The 25061-nt window shown below is 36.5% G+C and overlaps 1 protein-coding gene across 1 annotated transcript in view; it reads left to right on the top strand.

Moving 5' to 3' along the window:
• The window catches only part of NALCN (sodium leak channel, non-selective), a 321940-nt gene that overhangs the window by 19176 nt on the left and 277703 nt on the right, over nt 1-25061 (top strand). The window contains 2 exon segments of the mRNA XM_038569986.1: nt 447-593; nt 3566-3748. Of these exon segments, the coding sequence (XP_038425914.1) occupies nt 447-593; nt 3566-3748 (330 nt within the window).

Here is a 25061-nt window from a genome sequence, read left to right as displayed (position 1 = left end):
CATTTGTGAGTGTCACATTGAATTAACCCTGGGGGAAATTCTGAGGGAAGATCCTAGTATTTCAAGTGGATCGGTAACCTGGCACAGACCGCCTCTAAGTAGAGACGGCTCTAGGACTCAAAAAATGTTCTACTAATATATATATTCAAAAAGGCAAAGCTATTCTACCCCAGTTAGACTAGACTAGTGCTCTCTACACGGGCAGGCAAACTGTTTAGGCAGTGCACAGGATGATCCATTGGGTTGAGAGGAAAAAAAGCTCAACTTGGATTGATATTTTTATCTTACCCTTTTATAATTTCTTCTTGCATGCGTTTATTATATTCTGTGTAGTAGAACATGTGTATAATTAATGAATGCATATGGATACACGGGGGACTCCGTTTTTGAAGTGCTCAGGGTAAAGATGGTTTAGGTGACTAACAGAACTGCCTTTCTTCCTCCAGACTGCAGTTTTGTACTTGCTCACCAAAGCTAACTTCAGCATGCTCAAAAGGAAGCAGAGCTCCAGGGTGGAGGCCCAGCCAGTTACTGACTTTGGTCCCGACGAATCTCTGTCCGACAACGCTGACATACTCTGGATTAATAAGCCAGTAAGTTTCTTTTTTGAAGAGTGGAGAAGCACATGCTGATATAAAGGAAATTTGATACATATAATTCAAAAATCACATCCCTTTGGCTTTGAAATGACTGTTTGAGGTGCAGTAGAATATGGATGAGTCTCAGAGTCTGGAAGTGGAGAATAATTCAGATGAAATAAAGAGGTACCACCGGGAGTTATTCACATAGGAAGGTCTGCTAGGTGGTCTGCTCCCTCCTTCCCCCCACTGCACATGCTGTTCTCAGAGTCATGCCATGCAGTGATAATGCCACTTCGCAGACTGATCCAAAGCTGGAGTCCCAGATGAGTAATCTGTTCTATCATGTTTCCTTTACTTAGAGATCTGAGCATGCACAAATGTGTGAGGCGATAATCAAATGTTTGGAATGAAAGGTCACCTCCTGAGTCACAAGGTTTGAGTAAAAGTAAAAGTTAATGAGATAGTGGATAGTGTCTCTGAAGAATTCTGGCACCTTCTCTGCCTGATGAAGCTAATGAGAACTTGAGGCGAACATCTAGGACAGTATCACTGAACAGAGAGCGTAGCAGCCAGAAGGTGAGATGGCATGTCCACAGGTCTTGGAAGCTCAGCCCTACCACAGCGGATGGGCTCCACTTCAGGACCGAACACACAGCAGAGGCTGAAGTAAGGAAATGAACTGCTACCCTCACACTCATGGTCTTTCCCTTGACCAGGATAAAGATCACCTGCCCATGTTCCTGGCCCTTTGCGGTCTTCTCCATCCATTCTGCCTTTCACACTATGTGTCCAGCATGCTCACATTTCTTCCTGCATTCCCGTTTCTGTTCACATTGCCCTTCTGTACAGTCATTGAAACATCTCTCTTACCTACATTGCAAATTAAAATGTGTTAGCAGTACAATGAGGACTTTTTATAATCTGGCTCTAACCGCCAGCAGAGCAACTGTGCTTTCCTGGATCTGCACACTGGCCACTTGAGCCTCATCAGCGTCTTCCCGTTCCTCCAAGACATCCAGCCAGTTCACGTTGCTTCCCTGCCCAGAGGCCTTCCCCAGCCTCTGATGAGTCAAGTCCTCCTGACCCATTAAGGGCTGGCTCAAATGTCAGCCCACTCCTGTCAGCCTCTGAATGGTTCCTCATTTAACCCTCTCCACAACATGCAGAATGAACCTCTTCTCTTTCCACTTTTCCTATTTTTACATTTGTATGTAAGTAAAAATCTGTTACATATAAATATAAATGTATATTATGCATATCAGACTGCTAAGTAGTGATGAGTCAGAAGCATATTTAACATATTTGTGGCCCCAGAGCCCTACATAATTTCTTACCCATAGTAGGTCTGTCATTCATGTTTAGAAAATGGATCAAGATGGAAAATAAAGCATTCACTAACTTTTTCTGAGTGCCCACCAAATATAAGGCTTTCTGAGAACCTCCAAGAGGTACCATTATAGATATAGCCATGGAAGCAGTAACTAAAATGATTAATGTTTAATTAGGATTCTTTCTTTAAATTCAAAATAGATTTGTTGTGGAAGAGCCCATCTTTTGAAGCTCTTTTGTGTAATTAGATCCTTTGTGTTGGAGATCCAGATCAAGCTAAATTTGCACTTTATTGAAGGTCTTCCAAATTGCATGAAAAGTGCATCAACCCTTAAAATGAATTGAGTCATCAGTGACTTACATGGTATAGAATTAATGACATTATGTCTTCATGCAAATATTATAACTGTCAGATTAATATTATAACCCACTCACTAGCCTACAAGTGTCTGAATCTCCTCAAAGTTCTTGACAGTCTTCAATTTTTCATCATGAATGCTTCTAGCTTGCACAGCTGAGAAGACATATACCATGAAACTGTGACATCTCTTTCAGGGGGAGTATAATGTTAGAGGATTAATACGACTGCAGATATATCCAGCATAATCAATAAATAACACATTTAAATTATGTTTAAGAAAAAAATAAATTATGTTTAAGAATTGTGTTCTAATTAACTAGTAATATAAATTTTGTGGGGGTAGCATGCAGATGCCATTTACTAATTTTTTAGCTTAGGTGTTAGTTTTTATAATAAAATATTCTACATGAGGGATCGTATTTCCTGCACATACACACGTATATGCACACACACAAACACATGCCTATACATGTTTATCTTTATGTTGAAGTTAAGGAAAATCTTCAGACAACATGTGCACTCTTAGAACTGCACAAACACTTTTTGGGATTTTAGAAAAGCTATCAGGGCTAAATTTCTACAAAATGTTCTCTAAAATGTGGAAGAAAGTCCATTTATTATCTTTTGAGAATGTGGAATGTGGTCAGATTTTTGAAGTATGTTGTTTTATTTGAGAATGCTACATATAACATACAAATGGAAAGAAAGCCTGACACATGGGAAGTGCTATATATCAAGTCATTCTTAAAAACATGGGCAATCCACGAGGATAGGCCACTGTGCTAGCTACCAGGGAAGTTATGGTAAGTATAAGTTTCCAATTCTAGGTGCACCCAATATATAAAAAGTATAAAAGTAATAAATAGCACATAACATTTCTATATAAGTAAGGTACTGACTCTCCTGTTTTAATGGGATCAGAATCTCCTTATGTTGTGGTCCGATGCCTTGGAGAGATCAGAGGCATTGCAGTAGCCTGCCTAAGTTCACAACAAGGCCCTGGCTCTCAATAACTCCAGGAGCACAGAAAAGTCTTAAGAGACTTTTAACCTTCCCATTTTAGTGTGTTCATGTGGAAATTAGGCTGCTTTCAGTATTAAATGATGTAAAATATGTGAAAATATTTAGCACGTTGTATGCACTTAACAGACATAAGTTTCCTACTTTCCCTTCTCCATGCCGGTGAGATATTTTAATTTCAATATCACATTTTCCAAATAGAGTGGTTTATAACACAAGTTTAAGATCTCATTTTATTGTGTCAAAGGATAACTTTGGACCATTTTTTTTTCAGTGGGTTCACTCTTTGCTGCGCATCTGTGCCATCATCAGTGTCATTTCTGTCTGTATGAACACACCCATGACGTTCGAACACTACCCCCCTCTTCAGTATGTGACTTTTACTCTGGATACTTTACTGATGTTTCTCTACACAGCAGAGATGATAGCAAAAATGCACATCCGGGGTATTGTCAAGGTGAGTGTCCTGTAAACAAAATGCACTAAAAATCTAAATTAGTTTAATAATATTTTCATATTAATTTCAACAAAACAAAACATCTCTTTATCCATACTGAGGTTTTTAAAAATAGGGCATAACTCCAGAATTGGTGAAAATATGATGTATAAGAATATTTAAAACATCAAATAAATTGTGTAAGACACAAAGCCTTGGGATATCCAGGAAGGAGGAAGATAGTCCGACTGGCCAGCTTCATGGCCAGAGTAGGGTCAGTTATGTCACCTACAGGTGAACTCATGGCCCTGGCACTGTGGTTGGCCCAAGCTTGGCACCTGTGGAATTTATGGGATGCAGAATAAATGTTATATGATCAAATTGCAATGTGACGATATTCAGGATGTCATTAACCTGAAGTGTTCTAAAGATATAAAGGAGTGAAAAGAAAGGACATGATGTGGAAAGCAGGAGTATAAGAAGAGGAAGGTATGGCATGCAATTGGCACTATGGAGAGATAAGAAATAACAAGAAAAAGGAAAAGAAGGAAAAAGCAAAGGAAGAAAAGTTCTGTCAGAGGATATCCCTTCTATATACTACTAACCTTCACACAGAGGATAAAAATATATAGATGATACTGTCTCTCTAAAGTATTTGAAATTATGCTATTTAGGGAGCCATTGGTATAAGGAAATAGCAGTATGGATATAAGGGTTTACAAATGATAGATTTGACTCAAATCTTAGCTTTCCTTTACTGGCTGTATCAGCATCTCTAGTTACATAATTTTGGTGGTAAAGGGCTTTATTTTGTACTAGGATTTTAAGAATCTAATGAGATGATGCATAACATGAAGTTACTCATGGCTCAGTGATTTTGTTTATATGTAATTCATTGTGTGTTATTCTTAAAAGAGAGGGATCACAGTCAATGCATTACTCTTTTCATTTTTACCTTTTAAAAATCTTTTTATTTTTTTATTCTTAAAATTTATTTATTTTTCATTTTTTATTAAGTTCAGTTGGCCAACATATAGTATAACACCCAGTGCTCATATCATCAAGTACCCTCCTCAGTGCCCATCACCCAGTTACCCCAATCCCCCACTGACCTCCCCTTCCAACCCTTTGTTTGTTCCCCAGAGTTAGGAGTATCTCATGGTTTGTCTCCCTTTCTAATTTTTCCCACTCGGTTCCCCGCCTTTCCCTTATAGTCCCTTTCACTATTTCTTATATTCCACATATGAGTGAAACCATATGATTGTCCTTCTCCAATTGACTTATTTCACTCAGCATAATGCCCTCCAGTTCTATCCACATCAAAGCAAATGGTGGGTATTTGTCTCTTCTGATGGCTGACTTAATATTCCTATATATATATATATCACATATTTTTTAATATTTTATTCATTTATTCATGAGAATACACAGAGAGGAGAGAGAGAGAGATGCAGAGACACAGGCAAAAGGAGAAGCAGGCTCCACTCAGGGAGCCCAACGTGGAACTCGATCCCGGGTCTCCAGGATCACACCCTGGGCTGAAGGCGGCGCTAAACTGCTGAGCCACCCAGGCTGCTCTATATATCACATCTTTAACCATTTATCTGTTGAAGGACATCGTGGCTCCTTCCACAGTTTGGCTATTGTGGCGATTGCTGCTATAAACACTGGAGTGCAGGTGTCCCGGCGTTTCACTGCATCTGTATTTTTGGGGTAAATCCCCAGCAGTGCAATTGCTGGGTCATAGGGCAGGTCTATTTTTAACTCTTTGAGGAACCTCCACACAGTTTTCCAGAGTGGCTGCACCAGTTCACATTCCCACCAACAGTGCAAGAGGGTTCCCCTTTCTCCACATCCTCTCCAACATTTGTTGTTTGCTGTCTTGTTACTTTTCACCATTCTCACTGGCGTGAGGTGGTATCTCATGGTGGTTTTGATTTGTATTTCCCTGATGGCAAGTGATGCAGAGCCATTTTCTCATGTGCTTGTTGGCCATGTCTAGGTTTTCCTCTGTGACATTTCTGTTCATATGTCTTTTGCCCATTTCATGAATGGATTGTTTGTTTCTTTGCTGTTGAGTTTAATAAGTTCTTTATAGATCTTTATAGATCTGGGATACTAGCCCTTTATCTGATATGTCATTTGCAGGTATCTTCTCCCATTCTGTAGGTTGTCTGTTATTTTTGTTGATGCTTTCTTTTGTTGTGCAGAACCTTTTTATCCTGATTAAGTCCTAATAGTTCATTTTTGCTTTTGTTTCCCTTGCCTTCATAGATATATCTTGCAAGAAGTTACTGTGGCCAAGTTCAAAAAGGTTATTGCCTGTGTTCTCCTCTAGGATTTTGATGGATGCTTGCCTCACATTTAGATCTTTCATCCATTTTGAATTTATCTTTGTGTCTGGTATAAGAGAATGGTCTAGTTTCATTCTTCTGTTTGTGGATGTCTAGTTTTCCCAGCATCATTAATTGAATAGACTGTCCTTTTTCCAGTGAATATTCTTTCCTGCTTTGTCAAATATTAACCATAGAGTTGAGGGCCCATATCTGGGTTCTCTATTCTGTTCCATGGACCTATGCATCTGTTTTTCTGTCCGTACCATACTGTCTTGATGATCACAGCTGTGTAATACAGCTTGAAATCTGGCATTGTGATACCCCCGGCATTGGTTTTCTTTTTCAATATTCCCCTGGCTATTAGGGGTCTTTTCTGATTCCACACAAATCTTTAGATTATTTGTTCCAACTCTGTGAAGAAAGTCCATGGTATTTTGATAGGGATTGCATTGAACCTGTAAATTGCCCTGGGTAGCATAGACATTTTCACAATATTTATTCTTCCAATGCATATGCATGGAATGTTTTCCCATCTCTTTGTGTCTTCCTCAATTTCTTCCAGAAGTGTTCTGTAGGGTATAGATCCTTTACCTCTTTGGTTAGGTTTATTCCTAGGTATCTTATGCTTTTAGATGCAATTGTAAATGGGATTGACTCCTTAATTTCTCTTTCTTCAGTCTCATTGTTGGTGTATAGAAATGGAACTGATTTCTGGGCATTGGTCTTGTATCCTGCCATGTTGCTGAATTGCTGTATGAGTTCTAGCAATCTTGGGGTGGAGTCTTTTAGGTTTTCTATGTAGAGTATCATGTCATCTGCGAAGAGGGAGAGTTTGACTTCTTTGCCAATTTGAATGCCTTTTATTGCTTTTTGTTTTCTGATTGTGGAGGGTAGGGCTTCTAGCACTAGGTTGAATAACAGTGGTGAGAATGACATCCCTACCATGTTCTTGATCTTAGGGGAAAGGCTCTCAGTTTTTCCCCATTGAGAGTGATACTCACTGTGGGCTTTTCATAAATGGCTTTTAAGATACTAAGGAATGTTCCCTCCATCCCTACACTTTGAAGAGTTTTAATCAGGAATGGATGCTGTATTTTGTCAAGTGCTTTCTCTGTATCTATTGAGAGGATCATATGGTTCTTGTTTTTTTCTCTTCTTGATGTGATCTATCATGTTGATTATTTTACAAGTGTTGAATCACCCTTGCATCCGGGGGATAAATCCTACTTGGTCATGGTGAATAATATTCTTAATGTACTGTTGGATCCTATTGGCTAGTATCTTGTTGAGAATTTTTGCATCTGTGTTCATCAGGGATATTATTCCATAATTCTCCTTTTTGGTGGAGTCTTTGTCTGGTTTTGGAATTAAGGTGATGCTGCCCTCATAAAATGAGTTTGGAAGTATTCTGTCCCTTTCTATCTTTCAAAACAGCTTTAGTAGAATAAGTATTGTTTCTTCTTTTTTTAATAATAAATTTATTTTTTATTGGTGTTCAATTTGCCAACATTTGATGGAATTCCCCTGGGAAGCCATCTGGCCCTGACTTTTGTGTCTTGGGAAGTTTTTGATGACTGCTTCAATTTCCTCGCTGTTTATTCATCTGTTCAGGTTTTCTATTTTTTCCTGTTCTAGTTTTGGTAATTTGTGGTTTTCCAGAAATGCATTCATTTCTTCTAGATTGCCTAATTTGTTGGCATATAGCTGCTCATAATACATTTTAAAAACTGTTTATATTTCCTTGGTATTGGCTGTGACTCTCCTCTTTCATTTGTGATTTTATTAAATTGAGTCTTTTTTCATTTTAATAAGGCCGGCTAGGGGTTTATCTATCTTATTAATTCTTTCAAAGAACCAACTCCTGGTTTTGTTGATCTATTCTACAGTTATTCTGGTCTCTGGTTCATTGAGTTCTGCTCAAATCTTTATTATCTCTTCTTCTGCTTGGTGTAGACTTTACTTGCCTGTTCTTTCTCCAGTTCCTTTAGGTGCAAGGTTAGCTTGTGTATTTGAGTTTTTTCCAATCTTTTGAGGGAGGCTTGTATTGCAATGTATTTCCCTCTTAGGACTGCTTTTGCTATATCCCAAAGGTTTTTAACAGTTGTATTTTCATTTTCATTAGCATCCATGAATCTTTTTAATTCTTCTCTAATTTCCTGGTTGACCCATTCATCTTTTAGTAGGATGCCTCTTTAACCTCCATGTGTTTGAGTTTCTTCCAAATTTCTTCTTGTGATTGAGTTCAAGTTTCAAATCATTGTGGTCTGAGAATATGCAGGGGACAATCCCAATCTTTTGGTATCAGTTGAGACCTGATTTGTGACCCACTATGTAGTCTATTATGGAGAAAGTTCTATGTGCATTTGAGAAGAATGTGTATTCAGTTGCATTTGGATGGAAAATTCTGTATATATCTGTGAAATCTATTTTGTCCAGTGTATCATTTAAGGCCCTTGTTTTTTTTTAGTAATGTTCTGCTTAGAATATCTGTCATTTGTTGAAAGTGCCGTTTGAGGTCTCCTACTATTAGTGTATTATTATTTAAGTATGTCTTTACTTTGGTTATTAATTGATATACTTGGCAGCTCCCATATTAGGGGCATAAATATTCATAATTGTTAGGTCCTCTTGTTGGATAGATCCTTTAAGTATGATATAGTGTCCCTCTTCATCTCTTACTACAGTCTTTGGGATAAACTTTAATTTATCTGATATGAGGATTGCTACCCCCAGCTTTCTTTTAAGGACCATTTGAATGGTAAATGGTTCTCCACCCCTTCATTTTCAGGCTGGAGGTGTCCTTAAGACTAAAATGAGTCTCTTGTAAATAGCATATAGATGGGTCTTGCTTTTTTATCCAGTCTGATACCCTCCGTCTTTTGATGGGATCATTTAGCCCATTCACGTTCAGAGTAACTACTCAGAGTAACTATTGAAAGATATGAATTTAGTGCAATCATATTACCTATTCAGTCCCTGTTTTTGTGGATTGTTTCTTTGGGCTCCCTCTTTCTTATACATAGTCCCCCTTAATATTTCTTGCAGATCCAGTTTTTTTTTCAGTTTCTGCCTATCGTGGAAGCGCTTTATCTCTCCTTCTATTCTGAATGAGAGCCTTGCTGGATAAAGTATTCTTGGCTTCATGTTCTTCTCATTTAGGACCCTGAATATATCATGCCAGCCCTTTCTGGCCTGCCAGGTCTCTGTGGAGAGGTCTGATGTTAATGTTATATTTCTCCCCATATAAGTTAAGGATCTCTTGTTTCACATTGCTTTAAGAATTTTTTCTTGGGATCCCTGGGTGGCGCAGCGGTTTGGCGCCTTCCTTTGGCCCAGGGCGCGATCCTGGAGACCCGGGATCGAATCCCACGTCGGGCTCCCGGTGCATGGAGCCTGCTTCTCCCTCTGCCTGTGTCTCTGCCTCTCTCTCTCTCTCTGTGTGTGACTATCATAAATAAAAAAAAAAAAAAAAAAAAAAGAATTTTTTTCTTTACCTTTGAAATTTGCAAGTTTCACTATTAAATGTCGAGGTGTTGAATGGTTTTTATGAATTTTTTTGGGGGGTCCTCTCTATCTCTTGGACCTGAATGCTTGTTTCCTTCCCCCAATTTGGGAAGTTCTCAGCTATGATTTGTTTAAATACACTTTGTGGTCCTCTCTCTCTCTCTCAGCCTCTTCTGGAATCCCAATTAGACATATATTCTTCCTTCTCCAGCTATCACTTATTTCTCTAAGCCTTTTCTCTTGGGCTTTTATTGTTTTTCTCTTTTTTCCTCAGCTTCCTTCCTTACCATCAACTTCTCTTCTATGTCACTCACTCTCTCTTCCACCTCATTAACCCTAGCAGTTAGGACATCCAGTTTGGATTGCATCTCGTTTAATTTATTTTTAATTTCAGTCTGATTAGATCTTAATTCCGCAGTAACAAAGTCTCTAGAGTCCTTTACACTTTTTTCCAGAGCCACCAGTAGCTTTATAATTGTACTTCTGAATTGAATGTCTGACATTGTATTTAAATCCAAATTCTGTAACTCTGTGGCAGAGAGTATTGTTTTCGGTTTTTTTCTTTTGTGATAAATTCTTCCTTCTAGCCATTTTGTTCAGTGCAGAGTGGCTGTATGAGCGGTCTGAGTCAAAAATATCAACCACAACCTAAATAAAATACACCCTAGATGATTCCAAAGAGGTTAGAGACCAGAAAATAAAAGAAAAAGAACAGAGCAAAATAAAAGGACTGCTAAAGTGAAAAACAAATTTTAAAACAAAGTAATAAAAATAAAAACACAAAACACAAAAACAAATAAGAAGAAAAAAGAAAAGAGGAAAAAGGGGGGATGGTGGTAGTGAGGAAGTGGTAGTGGAGAGGGAATGTAGTCTACCTGGGGTGTCCTAGAAGATGATCCTCTTGGTTCTTTTTTTAATTTTTTGATCCTCTAAGTTCTGAGTGTGTTTTGTTTTGTATATTAGAAGATGCTCAATCCCAAATTTATATAAACCAGCAATACTTATATAAAGCCTCAATACTGAACACAAAAACATAAACAAGATAAAAGAGGGGGGCAGAATAGGAAGGAAGAGAGAATATTATCTCACAGAATGAACCAACACATTATTCCACTTGGTTCTGAATGCATGTTGGTTGTGTTTTAGAGGGTACTAACTTCCACCATTGTAAAACAAAACAAGGCAGGAAAACCAAAAACCAAAAAACAAATGCCCATATTTCGTATATGTACCAGAATTAAACTGAATCCATTGAAGGGAATCCAGAAGTGAAAAATATATCTAAGACATGTAATTGTAGAAAAATGAAAGTCAAAAAGGAAAAAAAATTAAAAATGAAGAGCTGATAAAATATTGTAGTTAAGGTGGGAAAAGACAAAAATATTGGAAATTTTTAGTCAGATATAAAAACAAGTCATAATGGAAAAGGAAACAAAAAAAGAAAAATAAGGGACGCTCTAGGTCTATATACTATTTTCCCTTGATTTTCCCTCAGTTCTGGAGCTTTCCAGGGCTTATTGGTCAAGTACTTGCTCTTCCCCTGTTCTTCCAGCTGGTCTTCTGGGGGAGGGCCTGCTGTGCTCTCAGGTGTGTGTGCTGTTTACCTCATGAAGGCCTCTGTTCCCTAGCAGCCTGCCTCTCCCAGGTGCAAGGTGAAACAAAGAGGAAAAAAATTGCAGCGGCCAGCTCTCCAGCTCTGGAGTCAGCTCCCCGAGAGTAACTAACCACAGTCTCCCAGTCCACACTGGCCTGACTCTCAGTAGGGGGGTGGGGGACAGAGGCGCAGGAGTGCTGACCTGCACAGCTTGGGGGCGCCCAGTGACAGGAGAGTTCTCACTGTCCTGTGCCCGATTTCCCTGCTGAGCACTTTTCTGGCAGGGAAAACTCCAGCGTGGATTTTTAAAGTTCCCACTTCTCCAGGGCTGGGCTTTCCTGCCCTGGAGGCTTTTCACTGCCCCTGCTTTAGCCCTGCTCCTCGCACTGCCCACTTTATTCTTTTTATTTTTTTTCACCTTCTTCCCTTGTTAGAAGTGAAAACTTTTCTCTCTATAGCATTCTAGCTGTTCTCTCTTTAAATCTCAGATCGAATTCATTGGTGTTCAGGATGTTTTAAAAGCTATCTAGGTAACTAGTATCTAGTTTGTGGGACCAGGTGAGTTGAGGACCCCTACTCTTCTGCCATCCTCCCCCTCCCTCCTAAAATCCTTTTTATCATGGAAAATTTTAAGTTTACACAGAAGTAGAGGTTATAGTTGTCATGAATCCCTGTAACTCAGTATCAACAGTTATCAGTAGTGGCCAGTTCTTTTCATTTTAGAGCAAATCTGAAAAATTCAGATTTGAAATGTCAGAAGTAACTCCTTATGCATTACTGAGCGATAAACATTCTTTTTAACATAACCATCATGCCATTATTGCATCTAGCAAAATTAACAATTTCTTAATATATGCCAGTACCCAAGTCATAGAGGTATTTCCCCAATTGTCTCAAACATTTCTTTTTATATTAAGGTAGCTTCTTTGAATCAGGATTCAAACAAGCTTCACAAAGTGTGTTTGTTATATTTTTAAATTCTGTTTAAATCTCTTTATGCCAGTTAGTTCTCAGCCCCACATATCCTGCAAAAAAAAAAAATTTTTTTTTGGATCCATTGGGAAAATGAGTCTTGTAGAACATTCTACATTCTAGATATAGCTAATTGCTTCCTGGTAGTTCTGTTATTAGTTTATGTATACTCTATATTCTCTGAACCATTTTGACTTTGACCAGTGATGTACACAGGTGTCCTCTTTCCCCAAATGGTCACCACAAAATAGTTTGTAAAACTTTTGGATATTTGCCAATCTGATGGTTGAGAAATGGTAACACGGTGTAGTTTTAAATTTCCCTTTTCAGAGTGAGGTTGAACCTGATGGCATACAAAGACCATTTTCAAATTGTTACTATTTTTCACTCAAGTTTTAGGCAATTTTTGTGTTGGGAATATTAGTTCTTTGTGACATAAATTGCATTTACTTTAAGCATTTATCACTTTTCTTTGCTCATGGCTTTTTTGGTCACACACACTTCTTCCTATTCCAAATCATAAGCTGTCTTTCCATTCTGTTGAGTCTTACAGGACTGTTTGATACTTCTCCTTATATGCATTTTACACATTTTTTGTAATGTTATATTTTGGTATTTATTTCATCTTTTTGCTGTCAATATGGAGTCTTATCTTCTATTAAGTATTCTAATTTGCTGTTATTATTTTAAATGAAGACTTTTGACTTTTATATGTTAATATTATTTCCTGCTACTTTTCTAAATTTACTAAATTCTTATATTACTTATAGTAGTTTTTCCATTAATATTTTTGGTATTTCCATATCTTTATAGCATATAGAAATAAATACAGATTTGTCTTTTTATTTTCAATTCAGATGCCTATAATTGCTTTCACTTATTTAATTGGGTCAGCTCAATTTCAAATAGTATTAGAGGCAGTGAACATCTTTGTTTAACCTGGGGCTTATTAGAACATCTCTAATATTTCCTTATTAAGTAATTTGAAGGATTAGGGTTTGAATAATGTATATTTTATCAGATTAAGAGAATATTCCAATTTTTGAATTTTGTATCATGAATAGCTTTTAAAATTTGTTGATTATTTTTCTTTTAAGCTCTTATAATAGGGTAGATTTCCTAATATTGAACCATCCTTACATTCCTAGAAAACTCTGAGTTGAGTCATGACAGTTTTATTCTAGTTTAATGTGCTATTTGATGATATTTGTTATTTTGTTCCTTGTTTTAATTTTGTCTAATCTTCGTCAGGTTTTGATATTAGATTTTCCATGTGTGCATATACTCCTATGCTCTAAAATAGTCTGAATCATCTTTAAATTGTTATAACTTTAAAAGTTTGGTATAAATCTCCTATGAAACCATCTGGTCCTAGTGCTTTTTTTTTGGTAGGACTCCTTTCTGTTTCTGTGTCTTCTATGGAAGTTGTTCTGTTGAGACTTGCTTGGTCTGTGGAGTCTCTTTGGTGAAGTATACTTTCTTAGGAAGTTATCCACTATTTAGTTTGTTTCATTTATTAACAGAAGATTGCTTACAATAATTTTAATTTCTCTGGTTTGTATTTTCTCTGAATTTTGAATTTTTTGTGAGATTAGACTTTCTTTTAGCTGGCTTGGCTAGCATTGTTTGTTTTGTTTTGTTTCATTTTGCTTTATTTTTTTTAAAGATTTTATTCGTTTATTTGAGAGAGAGCATGGTGGGGCCAGTAGAGGGAGAGGGAGAAGCAGACTCCTCACAGAGCAAGGAACTCGACATTCAGGGCTCCATCCCAGAACCCAAAGATCATGACCTGAACCAAAAGCAGACACTTAATCAACTGAACCGCCCAGATAACCTTCATTTTATTTTAGATTAGCCAATTGTTTTACTTATCTTACTGATTTTTAAAAAGTACTAGCTTATTCATTCATTCTCACTCATTAATTTTTGCTTTTACCTTTCTTTCTTTCTTTTTTATTTATTTAGTCTACTTTTTTCAGTCTATTTCTAGATTTCTTAAGGTGTTTCACATTTTCATTTCTTGAGGTTCTTAAATATGTTACTTCATCGTTTTTGGTATAAATCTGGCTGTGAGAATGTTTTTTTCCTTCTATGTGATGTGATCTTTTCTCTTAAATATTGAGAGTCTTTACATTTATTAGTGAACTCAGCAGAATTATGAGAATGTGTCTTTTGTTGACTGTTATGGGATATACTCATCACATGATATTTATTTTATTTTATTCTGCTTCATTGTTCTTCAGGATTTCTTTTATAGTCCAGTTACACCAGATCATGTTTTAGTCATTTATTTCCATCATTTTCTTAATGTGTTTTTTATTTTTTTCCATTTTATTTCTTCTGTATTCTGTTTCCCTTACTGTATGTACTCCCCATGCTGTCTTTTCAATCTTGTGTTCCTTTGAGTTTACTTCTCCATCTAAAATGATTTTTTTTCCATTTCTTTCTAATTCTGATGATCTCCTGAACACTTCTCTGTCTTTTTTTCCTAGTCTCCTGTTATTTAGACATCATTTCTTTGCTTCCCTGTTTCCAGTTTTGTGGCACTTTTGTAGCATCTATTTTTAATTTCTTTTTGATAACTTTGTTATATTCTACTACAGTTTTTATCTGCTTTGTATGTTTACTTTTTTGTGTGTCTTATATTTTTATATGTTATTGGGTTCTTCTACATATTTATATGGACTTGATCATACATATTATATATAATCATAATATATGATTATGATATGTTCATAAGGACTTGCTCATAATCCTTTTGTTTTATTACCTTTCTTGCTATTGTTCATTTGAAATGGAGTTTCTCCTGCTTAATGGGTAGAGTAACTTCCATACATTATCAGTTTGAGGGTTCCTTCCTCTGTTGTTACCATGAAGTGTAAAATATATAGCTTCTCTTTATAGCAACCATCCCAGGTCTGGGCTGTGCCTCCTCTGGACAGCTGGCCCTCTTATCAAACCCTTGATCTCCTCTGTCCCTCTCATTCCTGCCCTAGCCAATTTGGATTCTACTCCAGGAATTTTTTCTTTAGCTTGGGTCTCTGGTCTCCTAGAAAGGAGTTTTTATTAGATCTTGGAAGATTAGGATATTCTTTGGAAGAATTAGGATATTGGAAGATTAGGATATTCTTTGTAGACTGCTATGTTACATTTCTAAGAATTTTACCATTTATTCTCAGGTTCACTCTCTGAGACTTCCACTAAGTGTTTTGCTAGTATTTGTTAGTAGTTTTGGTGCTGTGAAAATCTTGGATCAGCCACAACTTCCCTGCATGATTTCCCTCTACACCTTCCCCAAACTGGGGTCTTGAGTAGGTATTACTATTGTCAATAGTTTGATCTTCATTTTGGAACACATTATCAGTTAGTTTTATTCAAGACTATGTCTGTGGATATGTTTCTCTATGCTATCTCACTTGCTTTGTTTTCTTAGGAAATTTGGGAAATTCAAAAAAACTCCCATCGTGATCTTACCCAAATTAAAGTCAACTGCTTAACCTTTATAGTAGTTTATTTAGCATATACTTTGTGTTAGACACATTATGACCAAAAAAACAAAACAAAAAAAAACCCCAAAAAAACAAAAAACAAAAAACAAAACACACACATGCAAAAAAACAAATTCTGGCTGTACTTTTTTTTTTTTTTTTTTTGAGAAAGTGGTAGGGACACCTCCTGGGTACATTGAGTGAATGAGGCACTGAGAAATTGAGCTTCAAAAGTGTACTCCAGGAAGCTCTGCACTCAGGGCTGCAATGACCTCAGCTCAGGTCACACCTGTGAACAGTGTGGTCCACATACTACCACTGCTGACACTGTGGACATTGCTCCAGGCCATCTCTGTCTTTCTCCTTAGAAGTCAATGTTCATAGTTCTGAGAGTGCATATCTGATTGGCCAGATTACATTAGGATCTGGAGGAGAAGTCTTGGGAGGAAATGCAGTTCGATGCACCTGATAGTGAAGAGATAAAGGACAGGAGTGAGCTTGGAAGTTTGTCTGCGGATGCATTTATTAATTTCTCGAGCGCTGCTCTCAAAGAATTTGTTATTGCCTGACTTCTTGTCCTCTGATTTCATTGTCATAGGTGGCTTTTAAACAGAGATCACAAATACTTTGGAGTTTGTATTAGTTATCCTACTTCTTCCATACTAACAACAAACAAGGGCTTAAAACAACAGAAATTTATTGTCTCACAGTTCTGGAGGCCACAGGTCCAAAACTAGAATGTCAGCAGACCCATGATCTTTCTGAAGATTCTAGGGGAAAGGGGAAAACAAACCTCTCCTTGGTCTTCCTCACTTTAGATGGCCCCTAGCAGTTTTTGACATTCCTCAGCTTGTAGCTGTATTGCTTCAGTTTCTGCTCCTGTCTTCACATGAACTTCTTGTTTCCCTGTGTATCCTCTCCTCCTCTTTTAAGGATACTAGTCATTGGATTTAGGGCTTACCCTAATTTAGCATGACCTCATCATAACTAATTGCATCTTCGAAAGGCCTTATTTCCATATAAGGTCACATTCTGAGGTTCTGATTGGACATGGATTTGGGGGGCACACTGTTCAACTCACTGCAGACTTAGTTTCAGCTAGCCGCTTGACCAGCCAGCTGGTTGCTATTGTCAGATTTTATAAGAAGCTTTGAAAAAAACTTTCTGAAGTTTATATGGTAATTCACAGAAAATTGGGGTAGAAATACAAAAGAGAGATTCAGTTCAGGATTTGAACTTGAAAGAAACCATCAAAGCCACAGTAATCTTAATGTATTTGCCAAGAAACAAGTAAACTCAGAGAAACACCGAGAGCCTATTGTGAGTACAGTAAGCATGGGCCCCAGGAAAGGCAGCATGGCCGTAGTATGTGATCCACAGCCCACTAGGAAAAGATGTTGATTTATGGGTGCAGTGGGCACCTTCCATGCCTCATCCAGTAGATTTCAGTTGTAATTTGAAGATAATCTAGGTCTTTCACAAAATTGCTAGATCAGATACTCTGAGCATTAGGTTTAGATATGTCAAGGTGCCCCAAATTGATAGCTAAACCAGGAGGTCAGCTCAGGGGACTTGAGGTTTTGTGAAGGTGCCAGAGGTGTCTTTATGCCACTGTAACTTCACTCTCAGCACAGTCCTAGCCCTGTTTTGAATTCTATGATTCTCCAGAGGGCCTTGGATGACCCCAGGGCTTGTGTGTATTGGTCATTCAGGCAATGGCAATCTTTGAATATTCATTGGGATTATAAATCACCATGTGTTGATTTGAGATTCCAACTTGAATGAACAAAAGCATGACATTTCCTAGAATAATAGTTTTGTTTTCTGAAGTTATTTAATAAATTAAGACTTGGATTTCACATCATGAGCATGACAGTAGACATTGCAATATCAGAGTCTAATGATGAAGAGAACAGAGGTGGACTGAATATATTCATACCAAGTGAACTGAGCACCAAATGAACAAAGGTTTTAAAAGTTCAAATATTAAAAGTTGCAGCAATCATTAAATAATAAAATATTTGATTTATGACCAGGTTGTTTTTGAAACACTCTTAGTCCCGTCTAGTATTTTCTGATTTCCATCAATATTTGGATGATGAGCTGTTGACTAAAACTAAAAGTGTTGTTTTAATTTTCAATCTGTAAGAATTTAAAATTGAAAATTAACATCAAATACAGTTTTTCTGTTTTTAATTTAGGAATTCTTGGATTAAACACAAATATAATGCAGATTTTAGTAATACTGTCATGCTAACATTATCTGGAAATAATCATTGCAGCCTCATATCTTATTAAAACTAATATTCAGTGTTCAAATGCCATCTCAGATTTGAGTTAAATATAATTAAATAGGAAGTCTTATTATCCTGAACCAGGCTTTAAATTTATCATATTATTGAATTTTCACCCTTGGGGCCCCCCCCGTCCCAGGTCATGAATTTGTTCTCATTTTTATGATATACATTTCTGCAAACATGCATGTTATGGCAGACACAGACCAGAGTATATTGGACTTGAGATTACATTCTTGTATTTAAAACTTAACTTACTTTCCTTTGGATATATACTTAGAAGTGGGAATTCTGGATTATAAGGTAGTTCTGTTTTTAATTTTTTAGGAACTTCATAATTTAGAATGAGTGTACCAATTTACATTCTCTGCAACAGTGCACAAGGGTTCCCTTTTTTCCACATCCTCCCCAACATTTGTTATCTGTTGTCTTTTTGATAAATCCTAACATTTGAAGTGATATCTTATTGTGGTTTTGATTTTCATTTTCCTGATTGTTAGTGAAGTCAAGTGCCTTTTCATATACTTCTTAACCATCTAAATGTCTTTTTTAGAGAAATGTCTGTTGAGGTCCTTTGCCCTTTTAAAATCAAGTTGTTTATCTCTTTTTGCTATTGAGTTGTAAACATACACCAAAAACTAAGTCATACACCTCGGGCAGCCCGGGTGGCTCAGCGGTTTAGCGCCGCCTTCAGTCCAGGTTGTGATCCTGGAGACCTGGGATCGAGTCCCATGTCAGGCTTCGTGGCATGAAGCCTGCTTCTCCCTCTCTCTGCCTGTGTCTCTGCCTCTCTCTCTCTCTCTCTCTCTGTGTGTCTCTCATGAATAAATAAATAAAATCTTTAAAAAAAATAAAGTGGCATACCTTTAAAAAAACAAGTTGTACACCTTAATACTATATGACTTACAATTTTGGATTATATACTAAAGCTGGAAGCAAACCATAAACTTTTCATAAAGGCTTAGTTTTAGAAAAATAGCATCTGTTACAGTACATTTGTGTTGCTAATTTAATTTTTTGACTCCATATTTTTGTATTTGTATATTTGTTTTGGTTTACAGTTGCATGAGAAAAGTGTAGGCATTTAAGTTACTCCATAATAAAACATAACAGCCTGTATAGGGGCTGTATGATAATTTTTTAGAGGATCTCATGTTACTCAACTTTGAATTACTATGCTCTCCTCAGTTAACCCTACTATATATTTTTAAACATTTATGAAGCACCTGTCTGCTAAAAAACTTATTTTTCATAAAATATTTCCATATGGTTTCCACCTTAATTCATTTTCCAATAGTACTACAGTTACCACTCATTCAACTTTTTAGTGTCTTTACCCAGAAATTTTGCAAATACGTGCTGTGTTTGTTCACTTGTAGGACTTCTGTGTTTTTCCCATACATATATGGGCTCATTTTGAATATATATATATATATATATATATATATATATATATACACATATACACACATATCTTGTGTTTTAAGCATCAGGTTGTACTTTTCTTAACAAGTTTTCACATTGTTTGTAACACAGCTGTACAATTATTTTGAATGGAAATCATAATATATGCACTGATTTCCAACTAATATATTTCTGTGGAACAGTCAGATTTAGTTATTCAGTGAGTAACACTGGTATGTCATATGACTTCTATGGAAGACAACATGTCAGTCGATGTAAATATATGTCAGAGATTTGGGGAATGCTTGTTTTTTATTTTTGAAAGAATGTTTTCAATGGATAAAACTATGTTAATCCATAGAAAATGCTTATAAAAGCAAACCAGTGTATTGTTGCTTATAATCATATACAGTGCTCTAACAGCATACCTAGTCTGCTTTAGCAACGTTATGGCACACCTGAAATTCATACCTAATGCTTAAGGTAATGTGATCTAATAATAACTTAGCTTGTAGAAGCATCTATAGCAAACCAAACCAAGAAACTTTGTTTTTCAAAACAAACGTAGTAAAAAACAAACAAACAAAAAAACAAACATAGTGCAGCTATGACTTTCTAGTATTGCCCACTAATTTTATTGACCTCGTGTTTTGCCTAATATATTAAAATATGCATAAATATAAATTTAAGATACTTAAGATATAATAGAAATATAAGAGTTATGTTCTCAAACCCAAGTACAGTTGCCAAGTTTCCCTTTAATCATTCAGACATTGATTGGAAGACTTATTATAATGAGCTCACCACCCTCAAAGAGACAAAGAGCAGAGCCCTGTCCTCAGAGAATGGCTGGGCCACTTTATGGATCAGACCTATAAAGCACAAATAAGCACTCCACATTATCTGTGTCTGATCTATTCCAGCAAATATATTTCAGCATATTTTCAGAAAACTTGAGCCTATATTCCATCAATTTAAATAGGAAAACTAATAATGCATTACAGAAACCCCAACCAACTTCTCTAAATGTCACTAAATCACTCTCTAACACAAGATAACAATCCACTTGTACATTTCTGTATAATAAACAGCATTTAAAACACCTATCACTCAATTATTTGTACATATTAAATTCAGAAGTGGGTGTTTTGTATGCACCAAATGAAAGCGGGAGCGTGTGAACTTAATAAATAAGCAAATAAATAGTATATGAAAGGACTACCTACCATATTTGATTGAATCTATGTGGTCATCAGTAGTAAGATGAGGCATCACTTTACACTTCTTATGAAAGAAAAAGTTCTGCTAATTATACTTTGATTGTAAGATGTAAGATTGTAATTGATGCATTGATTACAAGATATATCCTAAATTTAGAAATGTTAAACTATGTTGGGGTGGGATGGGAGGGTAGTGTGTCTTAAAATTGATGAAATAAGATCAAGTGACTGAGTTGGGAGACTCCAGTCTTAGGTCCTGTGAAAAACTAACCTTCTCAGGGAAGATAGGGAAAAGGAAGATCGTGATGCACTTGACACTTACCTATTGTTAAGTGGATGATCAATGCCAGCACAAGATTGAGCTCAAAAGAACAACAGAGCTATACATGCATTGTACACTGTACCTTCTTACAGGATTTATGGGCAGCTTCAGTGTTTCCACTAACACACACGCTGATTCTTTATCATGGTTCTTCTAGTTACATAGTGATTTGGGACTTCAAAAAATTTTAAAGACAGTTCTTACCGGAAGACGTATTGTTTGAAAGATTTCACATCCTTTATAATGTTCCCCATGCTTGAAGGTATCTGCCAATTCATTCCCATTCCCTAATAATTTGTTTCTAATTACCTCCCCATTAATTCCTATTCTGAGAAGCATTCTAGCTCACCAGGTCCCTGGAGACAAAAATAAACCATTTGAGTGATAGATGTTTGTGGTATTGTAGGGCATTCCATGTATTGCAGACTGCAAAATCTGCAGACAATTATCAGTTGTCTATTTTTCATCTGGCAATATACCTAGGTAAAAGTAACATGCATGCTCTGAGCACTGTTGAAGTGATAAATAATAATGCTAAGGCACAGTGACAGATGGGCCCTGGGAACTGGGAACAATAAATCATGTGCTTGGAAAACTATACCAGGGCATATCATTTTGTAAATGCAAACTATATCCCTATAAATGTCTTCAGATAAATGTGTTTGGTTTCTCTGCTTATTAAATACTTGCATGGCAATTTAAGTGACTCTCTTATACTGCATAATTGATTGGCAGCCTCTGAGTGTTTACCTTTGTAAAAATTGACAGACAGCTCTTGAATAACTCCTCAGCCACCAGCATGCTGATTTCTGCTTATAGCTCTAGCATTCTCTCCATTTTTGTTGATGGAACAAGCAAATTAAAACCTTTCTGTCATATTTAGGTGTTAAAATTTCTTGAGTACCATGTGTATGAGGGTTTGGTTACATATTTTGGAAGTAGAGAAAAGGATCAGCTTATTATTTGCAAATATTATATAACTCAGGTATTAATACAGTAGGATTTTAAAAGAATATAGACATACTTCACCAATTATGGTTAAAAGTTTTTAACAAACAATCAAAAAGAGAATTTGGTAAATGTGTGAGACACAAAATATATTATGAGATTATATTTCAAAGCGTCAGGTTCAAAGTCTATATTTTATTTATTTAAAGTTATTTAGACTTATGAAGCCTTAGTGATTCTCAGTAATGATTAACATGATATAAATTTCAATTCAGTCATGTTTACAATTACATTATAGTGCACAAATTATGTATGCCTAGACCCAATTCCTGTTTGCTTGGCATGTCAGCTCTGTGTAGTCAAACGGTACGCATCCAGGAAATATCCAAAAGTTAATTTCATCTGTGGTTTTTCATGATAATACAGGGAAAAAGTCTTAACTTTAACATATTACCCAGAAAGATAATAATATATCTTTCTATCTTTGCCAGGAATCAAAGAATCATTTCTTTTAAGGAACAATACTAATTTCAATGAATGGATGTGTGATGGGATGCATTCAAGAGGCATATGAATGGACTTCTTACTATATACATTGTAATCTGCAGAAACTCTCTGAGATATTGTACAAATTCTTACCTAATTCATTCATTTAACATCTGCTATATGTCACACTCTGTGCTAGGAGCCTGAAATTGTCTAGTCTCAAGTTGTTACGAATCTTCAGAAAAGACTCAAATATTTATGATGGGGACAGACTATTTTTTTTAATGTAGCACCAGAGAGTATGTTTACAGAAGATTTAAGTGGGAAACCCAAACTTCACAACTGGAATTGATAAACGGGAGGGAGTAAACTATAATTCATTCAACAACAGGTGGGAATTACAAAGGACAATTCTATAAGTTACACAATAGGAACAGTTTTTATACACATGAGCTGAGTGGCTGCTTGTTGCATTATGTGTGAGCTAAAGCATTAATCAGCCTAGGCTATGGCCAGATCAGAGTCTGGAGGAAAAAGTTGGCACCGACTTGGGAGAATTTTTCAGGAAGACAGACAAGCATGAAGAATAATGAGCACAGACTGGGTGGCTCAGTGGGTGAAGCATCCAACTGTTGGTTTCAGCTCAGGTCGAGATCTCAGAGTTGTGAGGTGGAGCCCATGTCAGGCTGGTAGCTCAGAGAGGAGTCTGCTTGTCGTTCTCCCTCTGCTCACTCCCTGCTCTCTCCCTCTCTGTCATAAATAAGTAAAAGTAAAAATAATTATTCTTTTTAAAAAAGAATAATGAACACTAAAAAGCAAAACTTAAAAATTAAAGTGGGGGGGTGAGAATCTGAGTGTTACTGGTTTTTGTGTCCTAGCTCGCTATACCACTGCTTATTAAAGGTTTTTATAATATTAAATGCCTCTTGGGAACATGAGCCAAAAAGTAATATACAAAACTTATGCCCAGTGGTTTATTTCACAAGTGGAAAGAAGCCAGTTCTAATTAACTATTACATACCATCTAGTGTGTGGTGGTCTTGTTGGCAACAGGTAAATGCCACAATGAATTCCTGGAAAGTCTAAAGCAGAGCACATTCCAAACAATGCAACTGAAATGTCTTCCTTTTCTAAAGATTTAACTTACTTATTCATGGAAGACACGCACAGAGAGGCAGAGACATAGGCAGAGGGAGAAGGAGGCTCCCCATAGGGAGCCTGATTTGGGACTTGATCTCAGGACCTCCCGGATCACGATCTGAGTCAAAGACAGATGTTCAACCACCGGGCCACCCAGGCATCCTGTGAAATGACTTCCTAATTCAGAAATAGTTTTCTGTGTTACATAGTGGAAGTTTTGCTAAGCCAGTTTATATAATGTGAGCTCATTTGAGTTAGCACTTTGTTTGCATACTTTATTTGTGATCCCCACCAGGGCTTTTAAAGTGATTTTAAATAACCTAACCTTTTATATAGCTTATAATATACTTTAGGTCATTGTGGCAACATCAATTTCCTTAGTAAACAAATATATAAAGTAAGTAAGAAATAAAAGTTCAGTCAACTCTATTTTGATAGCTTTATATTCTAAATTTGTGGGGCCCCAATTTGAAAAATTGACTTTATTTGTGCCAACTTAAGGGCAAGTTTTGTTAAAGCTAAAATGTTAAATCTTTTTTTTTTTTTAATTTTTATTTATTTATGATAGTCACACAGAGAGAGAGAGAGAGAGAGAGAGAGAGAGGGGCAGAGACACAGGCAGAGGGAGAAGCAGGCTCCATGCACCGGGAGCCCGATGTGGGATTCGATCCTGGGTCTCCAGAATCGCGCCCTGGGCCAAAGGCAGGCGCCAAACCGCTGCACCACCCAGGGATCCCTGTTAAATCTTTTATAAGTTTAATTTTGAGAATCTATTTTAAAAAACATAATATTTGAACATCAGTTAAAGACATATACAGGTATAATGTGAATTTTCTTTCACAAGAACTATCATTGTTTATTCTCACTTTTACAGTTTAAATAATCCTAAATATAATGAGATCTCATCCTGTATCTTACTGAATGTAATTTGTTACTAAAGCAAGTTATGAGGAACAAAGGAGGTTAATTATAGTGATACTATGTATAATAATTTTTAATGACAGAAAAGAAATAAAATAATACTGTTTGGGGAAAATACCATATAAACTCATCCTGTTAGGGGTCTGTGTACCCAGTGATCCCAGTGATCCTTTTTCTGCCTAACATTTACTTTTAATCATTCCTATTTTTAAAATAGTTTCTTTTTTGGTCTTTTCTGTTTTTATTTCTTTTCTTTTTTAAAGTTTTTAAATTCCAGTTAGTTAACGTAGTGTAATATTAGTTTCAGGTGTACAATTTCTACCTGAAATACAACTTCTATATAACACCCAGTGCTCATCCCAAGTGCACTCCTGAATCCCCATCTCCTATTTCCTCCATCCGCCCCCCCCCCCCCCCACTCACCTCCCCTCTGGTGATCATCAGTGTGTTCTCTTTAGTTAAGGGCCTGTTTCTTGGTTTTCCTCTTTTTTCCCCTATTATTGTTTATTTTGTATCTTAAATCTTATATGTGTGTATATATGTATACACACCATTCATCAGTTGATGGACACTTGGGCTCTCTAATAATTTGGCTCTTGTAGATAATGCTGCTGTAAACATCAAGTGCACGTATCCCTTTGAATTAGTATTTTTGTATTCTTTGGGTGAATACCCAGTAGTGCAATTGCGGGATCACAGGGTGGT

This window comes from Canis lupus, chromosome 22 (genome assembly GCF_011100685.1).
Source record: "Canis lupus familiaris isolate Mischka breed German Shepherd chromosome 22, alternate assembly UU_Cfam_GSD_1.0, whole genome shotgun sequence".
NCBI lineage: Eukaryota > Metazoa > Chordata > Mammalia > Carnivora > Canidae > Canis > Canis lupus.
This window is presented reverse-complemented; position numbering and strand designations above follow the sequence as displayed.